This window comes from Dermochelys coriacea, chromosome 3 (assembly GCF_009764565.3).
Source record: "Dermochelys coriacea isolate rDerCor1 chromosome 3, rDerCor1.pri.v4, whole genome shotgun sequence".
Taxonomy (NCBI): domain Eukaryota; kingdom Metazoa; phylum Chordata; order Testudines; family Dermochelyidae; genus Dermochelys; species Dermochelys coriacea.
In genome coordinates this window covers 210,924,371-210,943,753 of record NC_050070.1, presented here as the reverse complement: position 1 = coordinate 210,943,753, position 19,383 = coordinate 210,924,371, and the positions used below count along the sequence as shown (strand labels likewise).

The 19,383-nt window shown below is 40.7% G+C and overlaps 1 protein-coding gene across 6 annotated transcripts in view; it reads left to right on the top strand.

The window, feature by feature from the left end:
* Positions 1-19,383, top strand: part of ATL2 (atlastin GTPase 2) — a 58,304-nt gene that overhangs the window by 14,135 nt on the left and 24,786 nt on the right. For all 6 annotated transcript variants that reach the window (XM_038394577.2, XM_038394575.2, XM_038394572.2 and 3 more), the window contains exons 2-4: positions 10,428-10,678; positions 16,588-16,722; positions 18,272-18,376. In XM_038394577.2, coding sequence (XP_038250505.1) covers positions 10,428-10,678; positions 16,588-16,722; positions 18,272-18,376 — 491 coding nt within the window. The remainder of the gene's footprint in view (positions 1-10,427; positions 10,679-16,587; positions 16,723-18,271; positions 18,377-19,383) is intronic.

Here is a 19,383-nt window from a genome sequence, read left to right as displayed (position 1 = left end):
ACAAATTTATAGCTTTACTTCTAAGATGCACATTTTTGTAAAAGTGCAATGTTCCTAAAGCTTCATGCAAGAAATCTGCTAGTACTAAAAGTACTGTAGAAATAAGTAGTAATTGTTGGTTTCAGAGTAATTCAGTAGTAATTGTGTGGGTCAGCTGCTGAATCCTTATCACATGGCACATTCCTAAAGGTTTAACAGTGAAGAAAAGAATCTTCTAGTATAAACTGAGGTTAATGATATTATACATGGAAGTTGAACTAATCTTAATAGCAGTATTCAAGATCAAATATAAAAACGGGCATACAGTACTTCATGGACAAAACTTAGAGAATGGAAATGGAGACATCTGTGGAGCATTCACACACTACATAGGAATCTTGATTTTATGAAAAAATGATGTATGGAGTGTGAAGAGGATTTAACTTGGCTGATCTAATAGAATGTGAATAAGCAAGAATAACATGCCATTTAAGTACTTTGCATTGCAGGCATAACATTCTTTTGGTCCTTTTTGTTAACCAAATATCCTACTAGACTATTCTGTAGTACAAAATACATGACTAGCTTCCCATTTTATAGAGCATTAGAACTGGCTAGATGTGGAGTTAAAAAAGTTTGTGATCCATTATTGTACTCGCTTGGGGTCCCTGTGTCAGCTCTGTGACTGTAACGTTTCTATTTTACACAGCTATAGGGAAGAAATGTCTAAAGACCACACAAGCTGAGGAAACTGACAATACACTTTCTCAGATGCCCAAAATAAACTGGGGGGAAGCTTCCATGTATTGGTTATAGTGATATTAAGGTCCTATAATAATAGGTTAGTAAATCTTCAGACAGAAGCATGATTAAGGTGACTGTCCCTTCAAATGAAAACAAGGTTTTAAAGACTATAAAGGGCAATGACAAAGGATTGCTGTGTGTATATGATCACTATGTAGAAAAGTGAAGTTCAGTAATAATTACAGCAATATTGGATTAGTATTTCAAACTCACCTGGTTGACTGATGGAAGGAAACAGTCAGCTCCCTCTTGTCTTCCTTTCATAATCCTTGCCATCTTGTCATTCTCTTCTATCACCCTTTTAAAAGGATGAATAATGTGGAAGGCAAGTCTACACTTAAAATGCTGCAGCAGCGCAGCTGCACTTGTCCAACTGCAATTCTGTAGTGTTTCAGTGAAGATGCTACTACGCCAGTGGGAAAACTTCTCCCGTTGGCGTCGTGTTAATCCACCTCCACAAGAAGCAGTAGATATGTTGATAGCAGAAGTCCTCCTGTCGACATAGTGCTGTGTACACTGGGAGCTAGGTCTGTATAACTGTGTAGATTTTCCAGACACCTGAGTGACATAGTTATACTGACATAAGTTACTAGTGTAGACCAAGCCTAACAGAAATACACATTGTATGTAGACATAAATTGTATTAGCACCATCCATGCCACCAACTGGTTACAAAGTTAATTTAAATTGTAGTGTAAACAGGACCTAATGGCGTGAAACTGATATGATCCTGGATAACTTCAATACCTTTATGATGAGGAAATGCTTCATGCACGAGCAGCATAAGAATTTTTCTTTGTTCTCATATGGGGAGGGTGTAGGGAACCCAGGGAAAGGAAATTTACTTGTTTGGCTGCAATTCTCTCTCTCTTGAGTAGTCCTCTGGGAGGTCAGATTGATTTAAATCACCAAGTGGGAAGCCTCGATTTAAATCAACTTTAATCAGCTTTTCCATTTGTACTTCAGCTCTCTTCTAAAGAAAGGTGCATTCTCAGTGGATGACATAACTATTAAAACATTGATTTACAACTAAATAGCCTTTGTGCTAGATTTGGTACTTTTTTTTACTACCTAGGAGGATACGCTATAATGATATACATTAATTTAAGCAGTTATATAATTTAACATTTTCAGATTCTTAAACGTACGTTTTCAGTATGTTAGAAAGTGGTGAATGATATATTGCTCACTTACTAGATATTTAACTTTTTGCTCCTGAATTGTCAAGCTGTGTTAAGATGGTAACTGCAATTAAATTCCAAACAGCATATAAAACTTATTTTTATTTAACAAAACAACCTTAAATGTTATGGATATAGAAACTTCTCTTATCAAAATGTTCCACATGTACAACTAAATGATTTATTAAACTGGAGGATTAACTGTGTTCCATTAATTAAACTGATTATTTCAGCTTAGCCTGGGAAGTTTTTCGAATATGCCTGAGTAAAATGACTGGAACTTGCGTTCCTACTCATGTAAGTCTTTTGAAAATGACAGTCTCCTAAGTGACTTAGGCTGACCTACTGTGCCATATTTATAAAGCTTGACCTCAAAAGTTAGATGTTTCCCCAATTCTTTCATTAGATAGAAAAGCAGCCTTTACCTCATTTTTTGATGAGACTTGGGGATTCAAGAAAAAATATTTAATAAATCAAAATATCTAATTTAAATAAAAATCATTAACTTTTATTCACCCTGTCCTCTGCTGTTACTGGAAGAGCTTGTGCTGTTCCTTCCTACACATAGCTTTCTCCCCCTCGTCTAGCAAAAGTTAACCTGGTAGTTTCACTAACATTGGTTTTCCCACAACCAGTTATAATTTAAAATTCATCTTTCTCTAGGAAAAATCAGGATGATCAACTTTTCCTGTTAAACAATCAAATACAGAATCCAAGTTGGCCTTGGAGAAGTAACAAATTTCAATACAATCCCAGTTTGATAATGCATGCTATTAAATCTACTTCAGCGTACAAGAAGTTGGTTGCCTGAGGTTTGGACAAGTTCTGCTTGCCTTCCCAATGTGTATGTGCTTTATGGGATCTGACCGCTTCTGGAGGCAGTAAATAAGACTCTTTTGAGGACAGGGGAACTTGAGATGCTGCATTTATTTTCTTCCTCATTCACATGTCTTAACTTACCATAGTATTTTCCAGAACAGCCTCATGCAGCTTGGCACTGTCCTGGTAGATCTCATTTTGCTGTTGCTGCTTGGGTCTTGCTGTGTGCAGAAGTCCTGTGCTAATAAAAGTCCTCTAGGTGAGAAGGAAGAGAAACTTTGTTTGTCACTGTCTCCTCCTTCCCCACCCTAAAAAAAAACAACAACCAAACTTTCCTCTTCAGTAGTAGAGGATCATATTTGTCTCAGCTGCTTGATCCATAGTGTGTCCCCAAAACAGGAAGTGCATAGTGAAATATGACTGGGTTTGTGTCATAATTCATGCCACTACAGTCTTTGCAGATACTTATTACAGCATTTTTCCAAGGCTCAACTTGTGTGGAAGCAAACTGCTGAATATATTGGGGTGGGGAGGAGTGTAAACTTTTTGCCACCTATCCTGCAGTAATGTACTGCCTGCAGAAAAGTCTCCTGCATTTCCTCTTCAATTAAAAAACACAACAAAATACCAGCTTTCCAATATTTCCATTTAGTGGGAAAGACTGTTCCTCTGCCCTTTTATACAAACCTTTCAATAAACAGACCTTTGATTTCTTTTGTCGTCTAAGATTAGACAGACCTGTGGTCTAATTAGCTATGACACTTCTTGGGTTTCTAGGTCATCAGAATATCTTCTCTCCCCATTCCCTTGTGGTCATGTAGCTTCAGGTACATTGCCTTTTTATGGTTTCATATAACCAATCCAGAATTAACAAACATAAGAAACAGAAATTCTGTAATTAGAAAGGGGGCAGGGGGGGGCACAGCGTTAAATATTCATTTCCCCCTCATTCTTGTTGGATATCCAAACAAGTCTTTGGAACTTAACTCATCCGTCCTATTTATAACAGAAATATTCAAAACACTTAATTCTTTCTGGCCTTAAAATGAGCTACTTGGCAGCATTTGCTAGTCAGCAATAGGAAGGCAGTGATGCGTAGAAGTCTGCAGTGGTGCCATAACTTTCATGTGAATCTTGCTGGGAATTTACAAAATGAGACAACTGGAAAAAAGGGTAGATAGCAATTGGTTTTTTTGATTTTGTTTTTTAAATATTTTATCACTTAGGAGCGTAGCAGAACTGTCTCATAACTGAACTATGAATTATTTGTTTAGATATTGTAAATGTGCTTATAAATTAACTAAAGGAAAGTAAATTTTATTTGCATCTGACCCTTAAGAGAACTTGTAACTCTATTAAAATTTCACACATGCCTACGCTTTCTCTATTCAGTTCACTACCCCAAAACACTAACCACACTCAGGCCTCTGTCACTAGAGAAAGGGGAGAGACTAAAAAATGCTGGTTCTTTAGCTGGGTAAAAAGGTCTGACAAGAGCCTTAAAAATTAAATTATGCTTCTTCACACTGTACAAGACTCAACAAGAACTAGCGTGGAATCTTAGCTCAAACTTTACATCCAAAAGCTCAAATAGTAAACATTCTGATCATAATAAACTTCCCTTTAAAAGGAGCCACTATAAACTTTAAAATAGACTTGTCTGAAAATTTGGTACCTAGTGTGCTTACAAGCAAAACCAAGATTACCATGACTGGAAAGTATCAGGGGTAGCCGTGTTAGTCTGGATCTGTAAAAGCGTCAAAAAGTCCTGTGGCACCTTATAGACTAACAGAAGTGTTGGAGCATAGTCTATAACGTGCCACAGGACACTCTGCCGCTATAACTGGAAAGTTATCGAGACAAAATTCCCCAGTTTTTTCAGTTGACTGTGCATGTGATAGCACTTTGTGTACTCCCTTTCAGATTCTCCTGTATCACTTTCCCTTATAAATATCAACATAGGAGCAAAATGACATCTGTTTTTAAAAAAGCCAGCAACTCTTATTTAAAAAGGTTACTGTATCAGATATAGGTGGGGAGTTGAGGGGAAAGGGAGGGAAGCAGTAGACACAATATATCTTGATTGTAGCAAGACTTTTGACACAGGCCTACCTGACAGTGTTCTGAGCAAACTTGGAAAATGTGGGTCTAGATGAAATTACTAGGTGGATGTGCAACTGGTTGAAAGACCAAAATCAGAGTGGTTAATCAATGGTTCACTGTCAGACTGACAGGATGTATATAATGGAGTCCCGCAAGGGTCAGTCCTGGGGCTGGTACTCGTCAATATTTTCATTGATGACTTGGATAATGTAGTGGAGAGTGTTCCTATAAACGTTTCAGATATCAACAAACTTGGAGGGGTTGCAAACACATTGGAGGACAGGATTAGAATTTAAAATTGGCAAATTGGAAAATAGTCTGAATTCAACAAGGTGAAATTCAGACAAGTGCACATTACTTCACTTAAGAAGGAACAATCAAATGCACAACTGCAAAATGGGGAATAACTAGCTGGGCAGTAGTACTGCAGAAAAGGATCTGGGAGTTATAGTGGATAACACTGAATGAGTCAATGTAATGCAGCTGTGAAAAGCTGATATGTAAGAGACTGGAGGTAAATGTCCTGCTCTACTTGGCACTACTGAGGACTCAGCTGAAGTACTGTCCAATACTGGGCACCACACACCAGGAAAGATTTGTAGAGTCCTGAGGAGAGGAGATATTCACTGCGGCAAAGGACACTTCCCTTCCCCATACCACTTCAACCAGCTTTTTTATTTTATTTTATTTTTGAAGAGTTACACTATTTGAGATGACTTTTCTTCTATCTCTCCTGGCCCCTCTTTTGACAGCCATGTGGCTTGGAGGAGTAGATGAGACAAAAGTCCTGCTTCTGTTGTGCATCTGTGGTGTGTAAGTGTGTGGAGCTTCAGATTAGAGCCCTGCGCAGGATTTTTTAAAATCCCATTCCCACCTATTCCAGCTGTTACGGCAGCTGGTCCTACGGGATTCCAGTCCTGCTGCAGGGCTCTTTATGCTAGTCCTGTGCAGGGCTCTACTTCAGATTGTTGTAAGATCTTACAAGCCAGAGGCTGAGAAGATGGAGGTCTAAGCATAGTCCAGAGAAAAAATTGGTAGAAATCCCAGCATCGGGAGTTTGGTTTTTCATCAGTTTGGTGCTCCTTCATGTCACTGATGAATGGACTCTTACCCTTGTCTTTTATATCTCCCACTGGCTAGTAGATGTTTGGTAAGTCTTTCAAGACTTGCTAGAAGTCAAGGCCTTTCAGCAGCCAAATGCAGCTGCATAATCCCTCTCCCGCTTGTACCAAGCCAAAAACCAATTTTTTGGGTGGGGGGAGGAACGCTCCCCCTCACACTTCCCCCCGAGTGCATTTTTGTTCCTGATCTCATCCATGTTGCAAACTCAAGCCTGCAACTTAGTATCATGCTCAACTTTAGTCATGACTTAGCTAGAATTAACTTTCATAAACGCAAACGCTTAAGTAATGATACTTGATGGACCCATTCCCCAGAGTTCAGTTTTGAGGTAGGAAACTATAAATCTTTTTTGTATGCCTCCAACTTGAATTCATGTAGCTGTGCCTAATAGTATTAGTTGTGTGGAAAATACTAGTTGAGGAAACTAGGCCAAACCTGACTACTGAACTTGAAAAACAGAAAACTGAATACACTGAGACATACAGGCAAGTAGAAAAGGAGTACTTGTGGCACCTTAGAGACTAACAAATTTATTAGAGCATAAGCTTTCGTGAGCTACAGCTCACTTCATCGGATGCATTTGGTGGAAAAAACAGAGGGGATGAAGTGAGCTGTAGCTCACAAAAGCTTATGCTCTAATAAATTTGTGTCTCAGGTGCCACAAGTACTCCTTTTCTTTTTGCGAATACAGACTAACACGGCTGCTACTCTGATACAGGCAAGTATGTCTCAACAGTGCTGTGGGGGATAGGTGTAAAGGGTTGATTCTAGAGTGCTGTGTGACAAACTCTGTTTATAGATTCCTGGTGGAATAGGCTCTAACACTAACTTAAACAGGTGTTCTCTGCAATACTCATCTTTGATATAGGACCAGAACTATTTAGCTTTGACTCTATCAAGGCCCAGACAATATGCACAGTTGTAGGAGTTGAGGAAATCTGAGACTCATATCGTAGGATCTGCCTGACTTCTAAAGTTTGCACATCTACTGTTGATGGAATGAAGACAATATCATGTTTCCTGTGAAATTCAGTTAATCTTGGGACTGTAAGTAGAAAGGTTTTAAAGATCATTCTGTTGCTATGAAAGCTAAGAGGAGAAAGAGCCTTGTGGTAATTATCCATTAAGCCTATTTCTGTAAGAGCTGAGGGAGGTACTGATGCAGGGTGCTCAAAATGAAGTAGCGCCCTCAAGGGAAAATGAGGTTTCAGGCAGGAACTTTGACAATTCCCCACTGCTTTGAAAGTCTTTTTTCAGCACTATAAACTCTGAGTACTACCCTTTTTTTATTTAAGCAGGCCATGAGACGTCATGTGTTCACAATGTTGGGAGCAGAAATTTTTTTCATAGACTGGAGTGCGTGTGTTCTTAGAACTGGATGACAATAGACAGCTCTTGCCAAGAATCGCAGTTGGTCACTGTCATGCCACTGGAGCCTTTAAGCTTTGTGGTAAACTATTAAATGTCTTACTATGCCACAAAACAATTGGAATCCATAGGTGCTCTATTCAGAGGTATCCCTGTCTGAGAGCAGGATCCAGGATACTGTAGGCCTGCCAATGACTTGTCAGAACCAGCAGATGTTGGCTAGGATTCTGCTATCAGTGAGTCAAATGGTGGCAGCATCAATTGTTTATACCTGATATTTTCCCACAAGAGACAGCCGTCACTGGATCCTGAAATACCTGCGAAAACAACTCGTGCAAGTACCTGCTGCATTGCATCCTGGTAGTGGGGGACCTCTACCTCCTGGACTTGATTGAGATTATTGATGGACTCTCCGTTGGATCTGGACTTCCACATTCCTTCAGCTCAAATTGGAATGACCGCAATGCGCATTATGGTTTGACTAGAACACAGTCAGGAAAGCCTCACACCCAAAATGCTTGCTTTCTCTGTGAATTACAGCTATACACAAATCATCTGGAGATTAGAGCAAACTAAAGCCTACATGGACCTGGTATTCCACCAGGTGTCACTTAGTGTGGGAGGAAAATAGGATCCTGCCTGTGTTCAGAAGCCCTGTTGGTGTGGCATATTGAGCTGTTTCTTTCAACACACTCCTAGTAGAAAAGGAGAAGCAAATTGGTGTCAACCCTCAAATGGTCCCTGGAACAATTATTTTAAACATATCGAGTAGTACTTGCTGCCCATCCGGAACACGTTAACTATGGGGACGTGCAGCAACAGCCACAACAGGGGCAGAGGTTTGTGAAGCAATCAGGACTATGTACCCAAAGGTGATGGGCATGACAAATGTTCCTAAAATCATTGCTGGCTTTGATTGGGCTTTCTAAACTGCACTGGGGCCATTGATTGGACTCGTGGATATAGATTGCCCTCCACAAGGAGCGCACATACATAAACTACAAAGGGTACGACTCAGTCGTTAGGCAGGCTCTGGTCGACCACTGGGATGCACTGGCAGGGGGCATACCACCAGGTGTTCTGGAGATTGGGACTTTACCTTCATGGACAAACTTAGACGTTCCCACCAAATGACATTATAAATGGAACACTGTCCCCACTGTTACTCTAGGGGACACTGTTTATCGAGTGTTGCCATAGCAAATGAATCCATACCATGATTTCAGAGGACCTGGCAAAAGAAGAGTAAGCTGCAGACCCAGTGACTGTAGAATGGTGGTTGAATATGCATTTGAAATCCATTGGTGCTGCCTTCAAAACCGTTTGGATGCCAGTGTAGTCCGTACAGTCTGCATTATTTTGGCTTGCTGTGTTTTACACACAGGGAGGAGGAGGGATCTTTTTGCCAGGAGTGGACTCAAGACATTGCCAGATTTCTGCATAAGTGCACGCAACCAGATAGTGTACCTGTGCTGACTGCTGCTGGATCCACATGCACAACAGAAATCAGGGATGCCTTGCATGCCCATATAATGGATTTGCACATTGGACTTTTGAATAAGCCCTTGCATATTGACATGAATATTTAAAGGAGATAATCTCCAACTTTTGCTGGATCTTCAGTTGTAGTGCTCAAGGATAAATGTTAAGGTGAATTTTCAAGGAACAACAAAAGTTTGTCTTCCCTTTTTCTAGAGAATCTTAAAGATGTGTTTTCTGTTTGGGCTTTTTATACAGCATTGGGAATACTTAGTCTTGACTTTCTTCACTTGCAGGAGAATCTGAATGAAAGTTTGAGGTTAACCTGAGTTGTAGCACTCTTAGCACCCTGTTGATGGAGAAGGCCAATTTTGGTGCTTTCAGGGCTACGTTGGGACTTGCTGCTATTAATGTCTGTGTGTATGTATAATGTGAAACTGTGACAAAGATATGGTGGCCTTTATTCTCTGCTAGGCCAGGAAGAATTGTCAGCTCAAAAAAGAGAAGCTGTTTCTAAATCTTTGACTTTGAAAAGACCAACTTAATGCTTCATTCAAGACACTTTCTTCCAATGGTGCAAAATCACGCCTGCATTTTGCATGCTCATTTAGGATATATGCATAAAATTATCTTGCCTATTACTTCGTATTCTCTTAAAATGGCTTCTAGTTCTGTGTGTTCGATGTTAGCTAATTATTAACAAGCAGTGTTGAAAGTCCAAACTTCCCAATGTGCTTAGTGATTAAAGTCAGTGTTGTGTTGGAACTGGAAAGAAGCAGTTCATAAATTTCAACACTGTCTTTTTCAGTGTAGCTCTATGAAACACTAGGTAATATTAAGTTAGTCCAATTTAGTAACCAAAACTGTCAGACTGTCAATCTTCTGTGTCAGTGGAAATGTAGTAGTGTTCTAAAAATAAGTTTTATGTCCCCTTTAACATACAATTTTTATGTTAATTTCTATTTTTATTTAAGTGAGAAGAGGTAGCAAAGATCCTTATTTGTGACAGAAGCTCATTTCCAAAGGTCTTTAGAGAGGGTTTCAGAATATTAATGCTGAAAAGATAATTTTGGAATGCAAGACTCCTTTACAATTGAAAGAAAGTTGAGGTGCTAAGATACAGATGCTGCTCTGCAGTGTATTACATATGGAACTCATAAAAATAGATGGTTTTCTATGTCAGAGAACTTGTGCCATTGGGGACAAGATCCATATGAAATGGAGAATATAATTAATTCTGACAACTGGCCCAAGATAACTTGCAATACCTGCAAAGTCATCATTCATAGCAATATGATAATGCCTTGACCCATGTGTCATCAGATTTAGTCATGGCAAAAGTATATGTGTACTATTATAGCCATGTTGGTTCCAGGGTATTAGAGAGACAAGGTGGGTGGGGAAATATCCTTTATTGGACTAACTTCTTTTAGTGAAGAGACAAGCTTTCGAGCTACAGAGTTCGTCAGGTCTGGCAAAAGTATGTGACCTGTAATTTCATTATCAGAATTCAGAAAAGTGTTGTATGTTTAGCTTGATTCACTAATTGTCTTTTCAAATGTTAATTTCTAGATAAGAAATGTGATGACTCCACCTTCCAAGATGACGAGGGTATCAAAGCATATTGGAAGCCTTGCCCTATACAAATTGTTCTTGCGCGTGAAGATGACCATAACTTTGAACTTGATGAAAAGGCGTTGGAGAACATTTTGCTTCAGGAACACATAAAAGATCTCAATATAGTAGTTGTCTCTGTAGCAGGGGCTTTCCGCAAAGGGAAATCGTTTCTACTGGACTTCATGCTTAGATATATGTACAACAAGGTGAGTAGTTGAAGGCTGTTCCTGCAGGAATAAATAAGATACCACCTAATTGGCTAGTTCTCTGCTTTGGCGACCTTGTTTATATACCATATTCCTGTTAAAAAACAACAGTAAACCACCAAAAAAAAACCCCTGCCCTTCTGACTTCAGAAATATTGACATGGTGTCAAGTTGGCAGAGCTTGCGAAGGCCTTACCCTCATCATGATGGCATTTCTCTGTCTGTAATTTGAAAACATTTGAATATAGCATCCAGTCAATTCGAGTATTTCAGGGAATAGTCTGGGCATCAATAACCAGAGCCCTATTGATTTTGGGGGAACCTAAAGAGGAAAAACGGAGCATGGCCATCAGATTAGCACATCTGCAAGCACCTCTGCAATTGTCTCAAAGAATTGGTTGATGATGCCTGTTAATTTCTTGCAACATAACAATGCCTCTATCTCATCTCTGCTCTGAACACCCTGAATCACTTATCTCCCAGACAGACGGAATAATGGCAGTGGATGGCAGGGAGGGGAATAGGGTATCCTAATATGGGGGGAGGCATGGGAAGAATAGGAATGCACACAGACCTCTGCCATGTGAGGGAGGAAGAAGGAAAAGGGGCACATAGCATTTCAGGCCCTGAAATATAAGGGGCAGGCGGGATGGCCCACAGGGATCTTATGGGGAGGAATGCATGGAGCCCTTGCTGGGTGCGATGAGCACAGCTGACAGAAGCTATGATGTGTGATGCATTAGTAATACTGATCTTCAGTTCTGAAGTGTGTTCAGATATTCTCTAAGTATTTTTGTTTCCTTCAGTGGTTAGCTTAACTTATTGTTGGTGTCACAACAGAAATTGGCATGGAGGAAGGATTTGAGAGAGGGTAGTGACTTCCAGATGAGATTAGGGAGAATACTGTATGTATAAGGTGCAGCATGGAAGAAGACAGATTTGTGGAGAAGGTGGACTAATTGACTATAGCAACAATATTTCAGACTTTAAAAAAGCATGATTGCATAATACTTGTAATTTTTGACTGTTTACTGTTTCAGTTTGTGGACTTTAAAAAGATAAATGGCTTCAATTCAGACATTGCATTAAGTAAGGGGAAGAGTGGCAAGTTTTAACTGCAGTTGAGAGCAATTAAATGTTTTCTAGATTTCTCAGTTACAGAAAACAAACTTCTACATATCAGTACTTGTATAAGCTAACAGTGCACATATGTTCAAGTATCTTTCATCTGCTTACTGAACAGTGACCTTGAACAGCCATCTCCCATGGATAGAAACAATATGTAATACAAAATTAACTGCCATGCTAGGGGGCCTCAAAGGCATTCTGGTGTGTGCTCATCAGTCCTTGATAGTGAGAACCAGGGTAAATTGTTGCCTTTTTGAAAAGTAATCTAAGGGTGAAATGCTGACCCTATGAAAGTTGATGAGGTGTTTTGACATTGACTTCAAGGGAAACAGATTTCATTCTAAATCTTGACACTCAATCCTAGGCCACTTCAAATTGGTGCTGTCAAACTATTTGCTGCTTTAAAATAATGGCAGATGTGCTGATTGATCAGCATTTTGGGGAAGAGAGCAAGATATTGCCACAGTTTAAGGCCTTACTAAGAGTTTGGTGAAAAAACCCTCTTGTAAATTTGGAGTGTAAGCTTTTCCATACCCATGACCTCATCTTGTATTCATCTGTATGGCCAATAGTGTCGTGTAAGTAAAACTGAGTTTGGTTTGGGTATTTTCCTCTGTGATTAGATCTAATATGGAGGCTTTCCACCCTGCTTGTCTTGTTTATTCTGTAATGGTCAGACCAAAACTGTATCTGGATTTTAAAAAGGGATGGATAACTGATCCCTCCTATACACCCTTGTACAACTAGTTAAATGTACCATGGGGGTGGGAGATTGTGTTTACATTTCTCTGAAGAACGTCGATCCGACGTTCCAATGGGAAAATTGAGTTACAACATTTTGACTTAAGATGTGATTTGCAGGAACCAATTGTGTCACAAGTCCAAGGACTGCCTGCATCACTTCTTGGTACCAAATGAGGAACATGCAACATTGGAGCAAAGCAACTAATCATCTTCGCTTGATTCAAATAAGGAAACTTGCCTCATTTGGAATAGCAGCCTCTGTTCCATAGGCCTGCAAGTTCCATAGGCCTGTTTAGTACGTTGACTGAGGTTTGCCCAGAGAGAGCCCCCGTTCCATTGTTTAGACAATTGCTACTTCAGAGTTGACACCACAACTTCAAAGTCCAGAATGACTCTCCTTCACCCTCTTCAGACGAGTGCTGCAGATCTTGAACCAGAGCAATCTACTAGACAAATGTGTGTAGCAAAATGGAAGAGATTGACTTTAGACAGTATGATGGAAGAAACTCAGAAAATAAAGCCTCATTCAAGTAATGGGGAAGAAAAGTTCCATACTCTAGATGTTAGAAGAGGTTTGGCTTTTTACCTGGATTAGACTAGGCCTTTCAGGTCTTTGTCTCAGCTCTTTGTTGCAGTTTCAGACAGAGTAAAAGGCTGCCTAGTATCCACCCAGAGGATCTCTTCCTGGATTTGTGTGTCTGAGACCCCGATTTGGCTGATTCTGCACCTCCAAGTAAAGTGGGTGCTCACTCAATCAGGTCTCGGGCAATTTCCATGGCCTTTCTGGCTGGTGTTCCCATACTGGACACTTGGAAGGGAGAAACCTGATTGCCTGTCATATGTTTGCCTCCCACTGTGCCATCTTTCATCAATCTAGAGACTCTGCCAGATTTGAACAGGTGGTCCAACAATCCCTGTTCACGTAGGCTCCAAGTCCAAACACCTTGTGAGTCACCTAAAGTGGAATAGATGTGCAATCACTCAAAGAAATGGTTACGTATCTTTCTGTAACTGTTGTTCTTTGAGATGTGTTGCACATGACCCCTCCCTTTCTGTCCCTTCTTTATCAGAGTCTTTCTCGTAGGAAGTAACTGGAGGGGAGGGGTGGGGTCTGGGCAGCATGGCCATTTGTACTATGTGCAGTGACGTGAGGCACCAGAGGGTGCTTTCGCTCCACCAGCATTTACTGCTAAGGGAAAAATCTCCACCAACTGTGCATGAGGCATGCACACATTTGCAGTGGAATGGACATGTGCAACACACATCTCCAAGAACAACAGTTACAGAAAGATATGTAATGAGTTTTTACCCCCTGCATACAGCATGAGGGAGTCTTGCCTTTGCTTAGCTGGCTATCAGCTCTCTAACAGCACCAGCCTGTTAGTCACTCAAGCACTCTCCTCTGGGTTATGCAGCCCTGACTTTGCCTTTCAGTGTAATAATTGGTGCACCCCAGTCCCTTTGAAGCATTCCCTTGTGCTACCAGTTCCTGATGCTGGCTACTCACAGAATTATCAAGTCTGCTGTTCCCAAAGGAACAGTGCACACCTGCTTGTGTGGATTCAATTCAGGATCAGCACGTTGCTTAATATCACAGCACTTAAACTTATTCTTTTTTCATTATAGAGGTATTTATCAAACATTCCAGATTCAAGTGATAGTAAGTAAAGATATTGGAAACAAACCATTACATGTAAAACAAATCATAACTTGCTTTCTAGAGGTTAAACGTAACTAACAGGTTAACATCCCGTCTAAAGAAGCTTTGCATGCAAAGTTCTTTGCAGCATTTGCAACAAGATTGGCTGAGGTCCTGTTTTCATGAAGGTAAATGTGCTGCCCATTTATTTCTTAGGTGCAGGATGACAGGGTGTCGTCTTTGCCTCGTACATATGCCCTCAAAGTGCATGGTCTGTCCTCAGACAGGGCTTGTGTTTTGCCTGTGTGATGCTTCCCTGTCGACTTCACATCTCTTCGTTATTTGCCTTCCTCTGTAAATAGGCTTAATTTATATCCTAGGTGCCGACTCCATGGGTGCTCAGGGCTGGAGCATCCACAGGGAAATGGTGAGTGCTAAGCACCCACTGGAAGCCCCTCCCCCAGCACCTCCTGCCTGCCAGCAGCCCTGCGATCAGCACCTCCCCTTTTTCCACCTCCCATGCCTCCTGCTCACTGGGATCAGCTGTTTCATGGTGTGCAAGAGGCTGTGGGGTGGAGGAGCATGGACATGGCATGCTTGGTGGGGGGGAAGGTGGAATGGGGCAGGAAGGGGTGGGGATGGGGACTTGGGGAAAAGGGTGGAGTGGGGGCAGGGCTTGGGGCAGAGCCAGGGTTCGAGCACCCCCCCAGCAGATTGGAAAGTTGGCACCTATAATTTACATCCCAAAAGAGAGAAACATTTCTTACCTCTTGTCTGAAGGAAAACCTGTCTTCCTCTGCTGGTGATGAATGCCTTGATAAAGATTTCAAAATCATATTTTCAATATATATACTAGTATTTGTACATACATGTCAGAATAATATTAGTGACCAGTGTGACCATGGCTTTTATTTATGACCTCACACGATGCTTTTTGATGAACCAGGATGTACATACCAGAAGATATTCCTATAACCCCCCTTGCTAGCTGCCATTAAGGGGTTCTTGGGTCACAGGCAGGGAAAATAAATTGATTCAACATCTGCATCTAGTCTTCTGCCAATGGGCCATTTCCTAACCTTTAAAATCAAGCCTTCCCTTTATTAAGATTTCGCTTGGCTCCTGTATATGCGTGCCATCTACCTCTTTCAAAACCTCTTTTTGTATTTAGACACACCACAGTGAAAAGATTCATCAATAATCTATTCCTGCTCTTTCCCACCGCTATGTAAACAGATGCATTTGTGGATTAAATCTGGTGCTTATGAAACTGTTGGACTCTCCCCTATGAGCCACTGCTCTTTATGCTGCCGGTTTTTGAGGACTGATTTCATCTTCTCAGGAACATTAGCTAGAACAGTGTGAACTATGGGCTCTGCTGGCTGATTCTTCTTTCTGCAGGAATAGAGAGACTGTCCTCGCCTTAAATTTTTTTCTAAGGTAGCTTTTGACTTCTACCTACCACACTCTTGACAGTTTACTTCCCTGAATCCTGACCACTACTGGGAGATGCTAGCTCCTAAATTCATTGTAAAGTGATCTCTTAAATATTACCGGGGCAGGTTGAAACCCATTAGGAATTACCTAGATAGCAACTCTCAAACTGGTTTGTGGACCACTTGCTGGTCACTACCATTGTCCTTTTCTTCTTGGGTTCTTCTAGTAGTCTGTCTGCCCTTTGAGGTCTTGTATTTCCTCTCTTGCTGTGGGACCTGAGCACTTCATGAGCTTTAGTGAGATGTCGGTGGGGGCGAGGGGGCTGAAATCTATTTTCCTGATGATTGGATGTAGACCCTAAATGTTTTTAGGGACATGAGGTTGAAGTTCCCTTATTCAGCCCCTTCTAGAGTGAAGTAGGTGTTTTAAATACTGCAGCAGTGGATGCACTCAAAATGGTACAGGTAATGAGTCTTTCTGTAGTTCTTTTGAGGTGGTCTGTGCATATCCATATGATCCACTCTCCATCCCCGCTCTGAAGTCAAAGGTATAACGTTAAAAGCAGACAAATACCTGTCAGGGATGGTCTAGATAATATTTGTCCTGCCATGAGTGCAGGGGACTGGACTAGATGGTCCCTTGCAGTCCTATGAGTCTATCATTCTATGAAATAACTGTTGGTCGCAGCCCCTTATGGGGGTGGGGGTATGTGGTCAACCCTAAAAGCCAAAACTTTCTCGAGGGAAGCAGACAAGACACAGGAGAGTTGGAGCACCACAGGACCATACATCTTGCAGGTATCTCAGACTCCAAGTACAGCTGAGCAACCTCTTTTTCTAATGCTTTTTGTAACTTGAAAGCCTGTTCTAAGAAACCAGAGAAGTATATGGAAGTGTGCTAAAATACAATCCTGCAAGTGATCCTCTTGCTGTTGAGTAAGTTTGTATCTTTCTCTTAACAGAATTCCTCATGTTGGATAGGTGGGAACAACGAGCCATTGACTGGATTTACATGGAGAGGTGGATGTGAAAGAGAAACAACTGGCATTCAGATTTGGAACGAAGTGTTTGTAATTGACAAGTCTGATGGGACAAAGGTAAACATTTCTATGACTAAATGGACTCATTCTTCTTTATGACCTCTTAAGCTTTTGTTGCCTTCATGAATTTGGTTATGATGTTTGGTTTTTTTTTGTTTAAGTGGTCAGATACCCCAGGTTTCTCAGTCACCCTGTCTTTGTATTAGTTTCCTAATAGTTTCTAAGAATAAAATTTGTTTATTTGAGATGGGATGGGATACAGGAGGGGGGGAAAGGGAGAAATTCTAGCCTTGCTCTAAAGCCTTTTGCCAGAATATATATATATTTATATTTGCCACCCTGTTGCTGTTCAGATACTCTGTGGCTATTGTGGAAGGCTTTCTAGAAGTGACTGCTGTTGACCATCGTGTATAGCCAAATGCTCTGGCAACTGGAAGTATTCTGCAGAAAATACTGGAATTCTGGAAAAATGAGACGCAGTCATAGCCTGCAGTTAGGTTCCAGTGGAATGTACACCTGGCCACAAAATCCCTGGATGCCTGGCTTTAAGTGTATATGGAAGTTGTTGATCCCTCTCTGTACGGTTCTGGATGTGAGACTCTTCTTGAGATCTAAGTTTTATGTATAACCTCTTCACAGTGAAGCAAAGGGTTCATGTGTTGCATTGTGTGTAGTGAAATATGCAGTGACTGCTGACAACAAGGATTAAATCTTCTTAAGCCTGTGTCCCCCCCCTCTGTCTCCCAGAGCTCTTGACTGATATTTTTCATAGGCATGGCACTGCTAGAGCCCAAAGGGAGAGTTGGCAGCTTCATTGGCTGGATAATGTTACAAGTTTTAAGTAGATGGTGGCCTTAGTGAATGTTAGAAAGAACCTTGCATCCTGAGTTGTATAGAGTTGCCTCTGTAACTTTTTTTTTTAAGTCAGGGCTAGCTGACTGGTTCTGTGATTGTAGAATGGTCAAAGTGTGGGATTTTGTGTCTAGCAGCTTGTGAATGTTACCTATTTGTTCTTTTTTCTATCTTTTATAACTGAAAGAAAAGGAAATCTGAATCTGTTTAAAAAATCATGGGGATCAGACAATAGACGTGTCTTGGAGTCAAGACTACTTACTGTTCATCACTTAATCGTCAACTTACTTAAGAAAAACTAGCTGTTTCCTACTCAGAAAATGTTTAATTGCTTCATATCTTCTTGAAGTAAGCTTTATCACACATCTAGTGTTCATGAAAAGTGCTGGATTGCTAGCCCCGGAGACTGAAGTCCTCTGGTGTGTCACAGTCAACGGGAAGGGTCGGCTTTGCTACAGTGCCCTGTAAGAGTGCCTCATTGGTCACGGTTGAAGAGACTCTGGGGGAAGAGGTTAACTCTACATCTGTGTATCCTTGGCCTCTCTGCAGAATGCCAGTAAGGGTATCGCTCTTTGATAGTGGTTTGAGTCGTGGACACCTGTCCACTGGGAGCTGAAGTAAGACTGTCAACTTGGTTTTAATGAGTCATCAGAGGGGCAACGACTTCCACTACCTGGGCTAGATCTGACCCAGCAGCCTAGAGGTGAAACCATAACATCATGGTGAATTAATGCTGCTTTTTAAAAATCTTTAGGTGGCTGTACTACTTATGGATACCCAAGGTGCCTTTGATAGCCAATCCACTATCAAAGACTGTGCGACGGTATTTGCTCTGAGCACCATGACGAGTTCTGTCCAGGTGAGAATAGCTGTACTGATAAATGGCAGTTTTTAACCCTTTTTGGCTTAGAAGACATCTTAAAAATATATCTATAGTCACACCTTAAAAAAGGATAGTCAGACCTTTTAAATTTCCATAGCTCATTTAGAGTATTGCAGATGAATCTCTCTTTAGAGCTGAGATTACCCAAACACTACCCTCATTGCAGGTCCCCAGTTCTGTTGCGCTGCAGATTCTACTAGGGGAATCCCAAATGGATTTAAAAAAACTATATATAGTGACACCTCCACAAAGATGCATGGCAAAAATAACTAAACAGCCCAGCTTATACAAAGGGAGGGCTGACCCAGCACAATAACCTCTAAATGCACTATTGCTGCTACAGTTAATTTTTTGTCAAACTTCTTGCAGTATGTCTCTTGAATACTAATTTGAGGCTGGTCTAAATTTTCAAAAATGACCAGGTGTTTTTAAGGAGTATCAAATTGGACACTCATTCATTTGTAACTCTTGAAAATGTAGGCCTCTGTATATATCTGTTAACAAATACATACATATACAGAATCCCGCCTCTCAGGAGGTGACAGTACCCTTCAAAAGTATCTTCTAAATCTATCAATATAAATTTTAACAATCTTGAAGGGAAAAAACACACTATCATTTTTATTACCCACTTCTAACATTTAAGAATAAAAAATGAATTATAGTAGCTATGCTTACACTGTTAACTTGAAATCTAGTCCACTTTTAAAAAATGATACTATATGTTTGCCCTGGAGTCCCCCGTCACCTTGTATGACTTTATAGTCTTGTATGTTTTTAACTGGCTTTTCCCTGCATTGCTGCTGTCCAAAAGACCCATACAAACAGGAATCTGTGCATTTGATACTTTGTGTACAGTCTAAAAGAAAAGGAGTACTTGTGGCACCTTAGAGACTAACAAATTTATTAGAGCATAAGTTTTAAATTTGTTAGTCTCTAAGGTGCCACAAGTACTCCTTTTCTTTTTGTGGATACAGACTAAC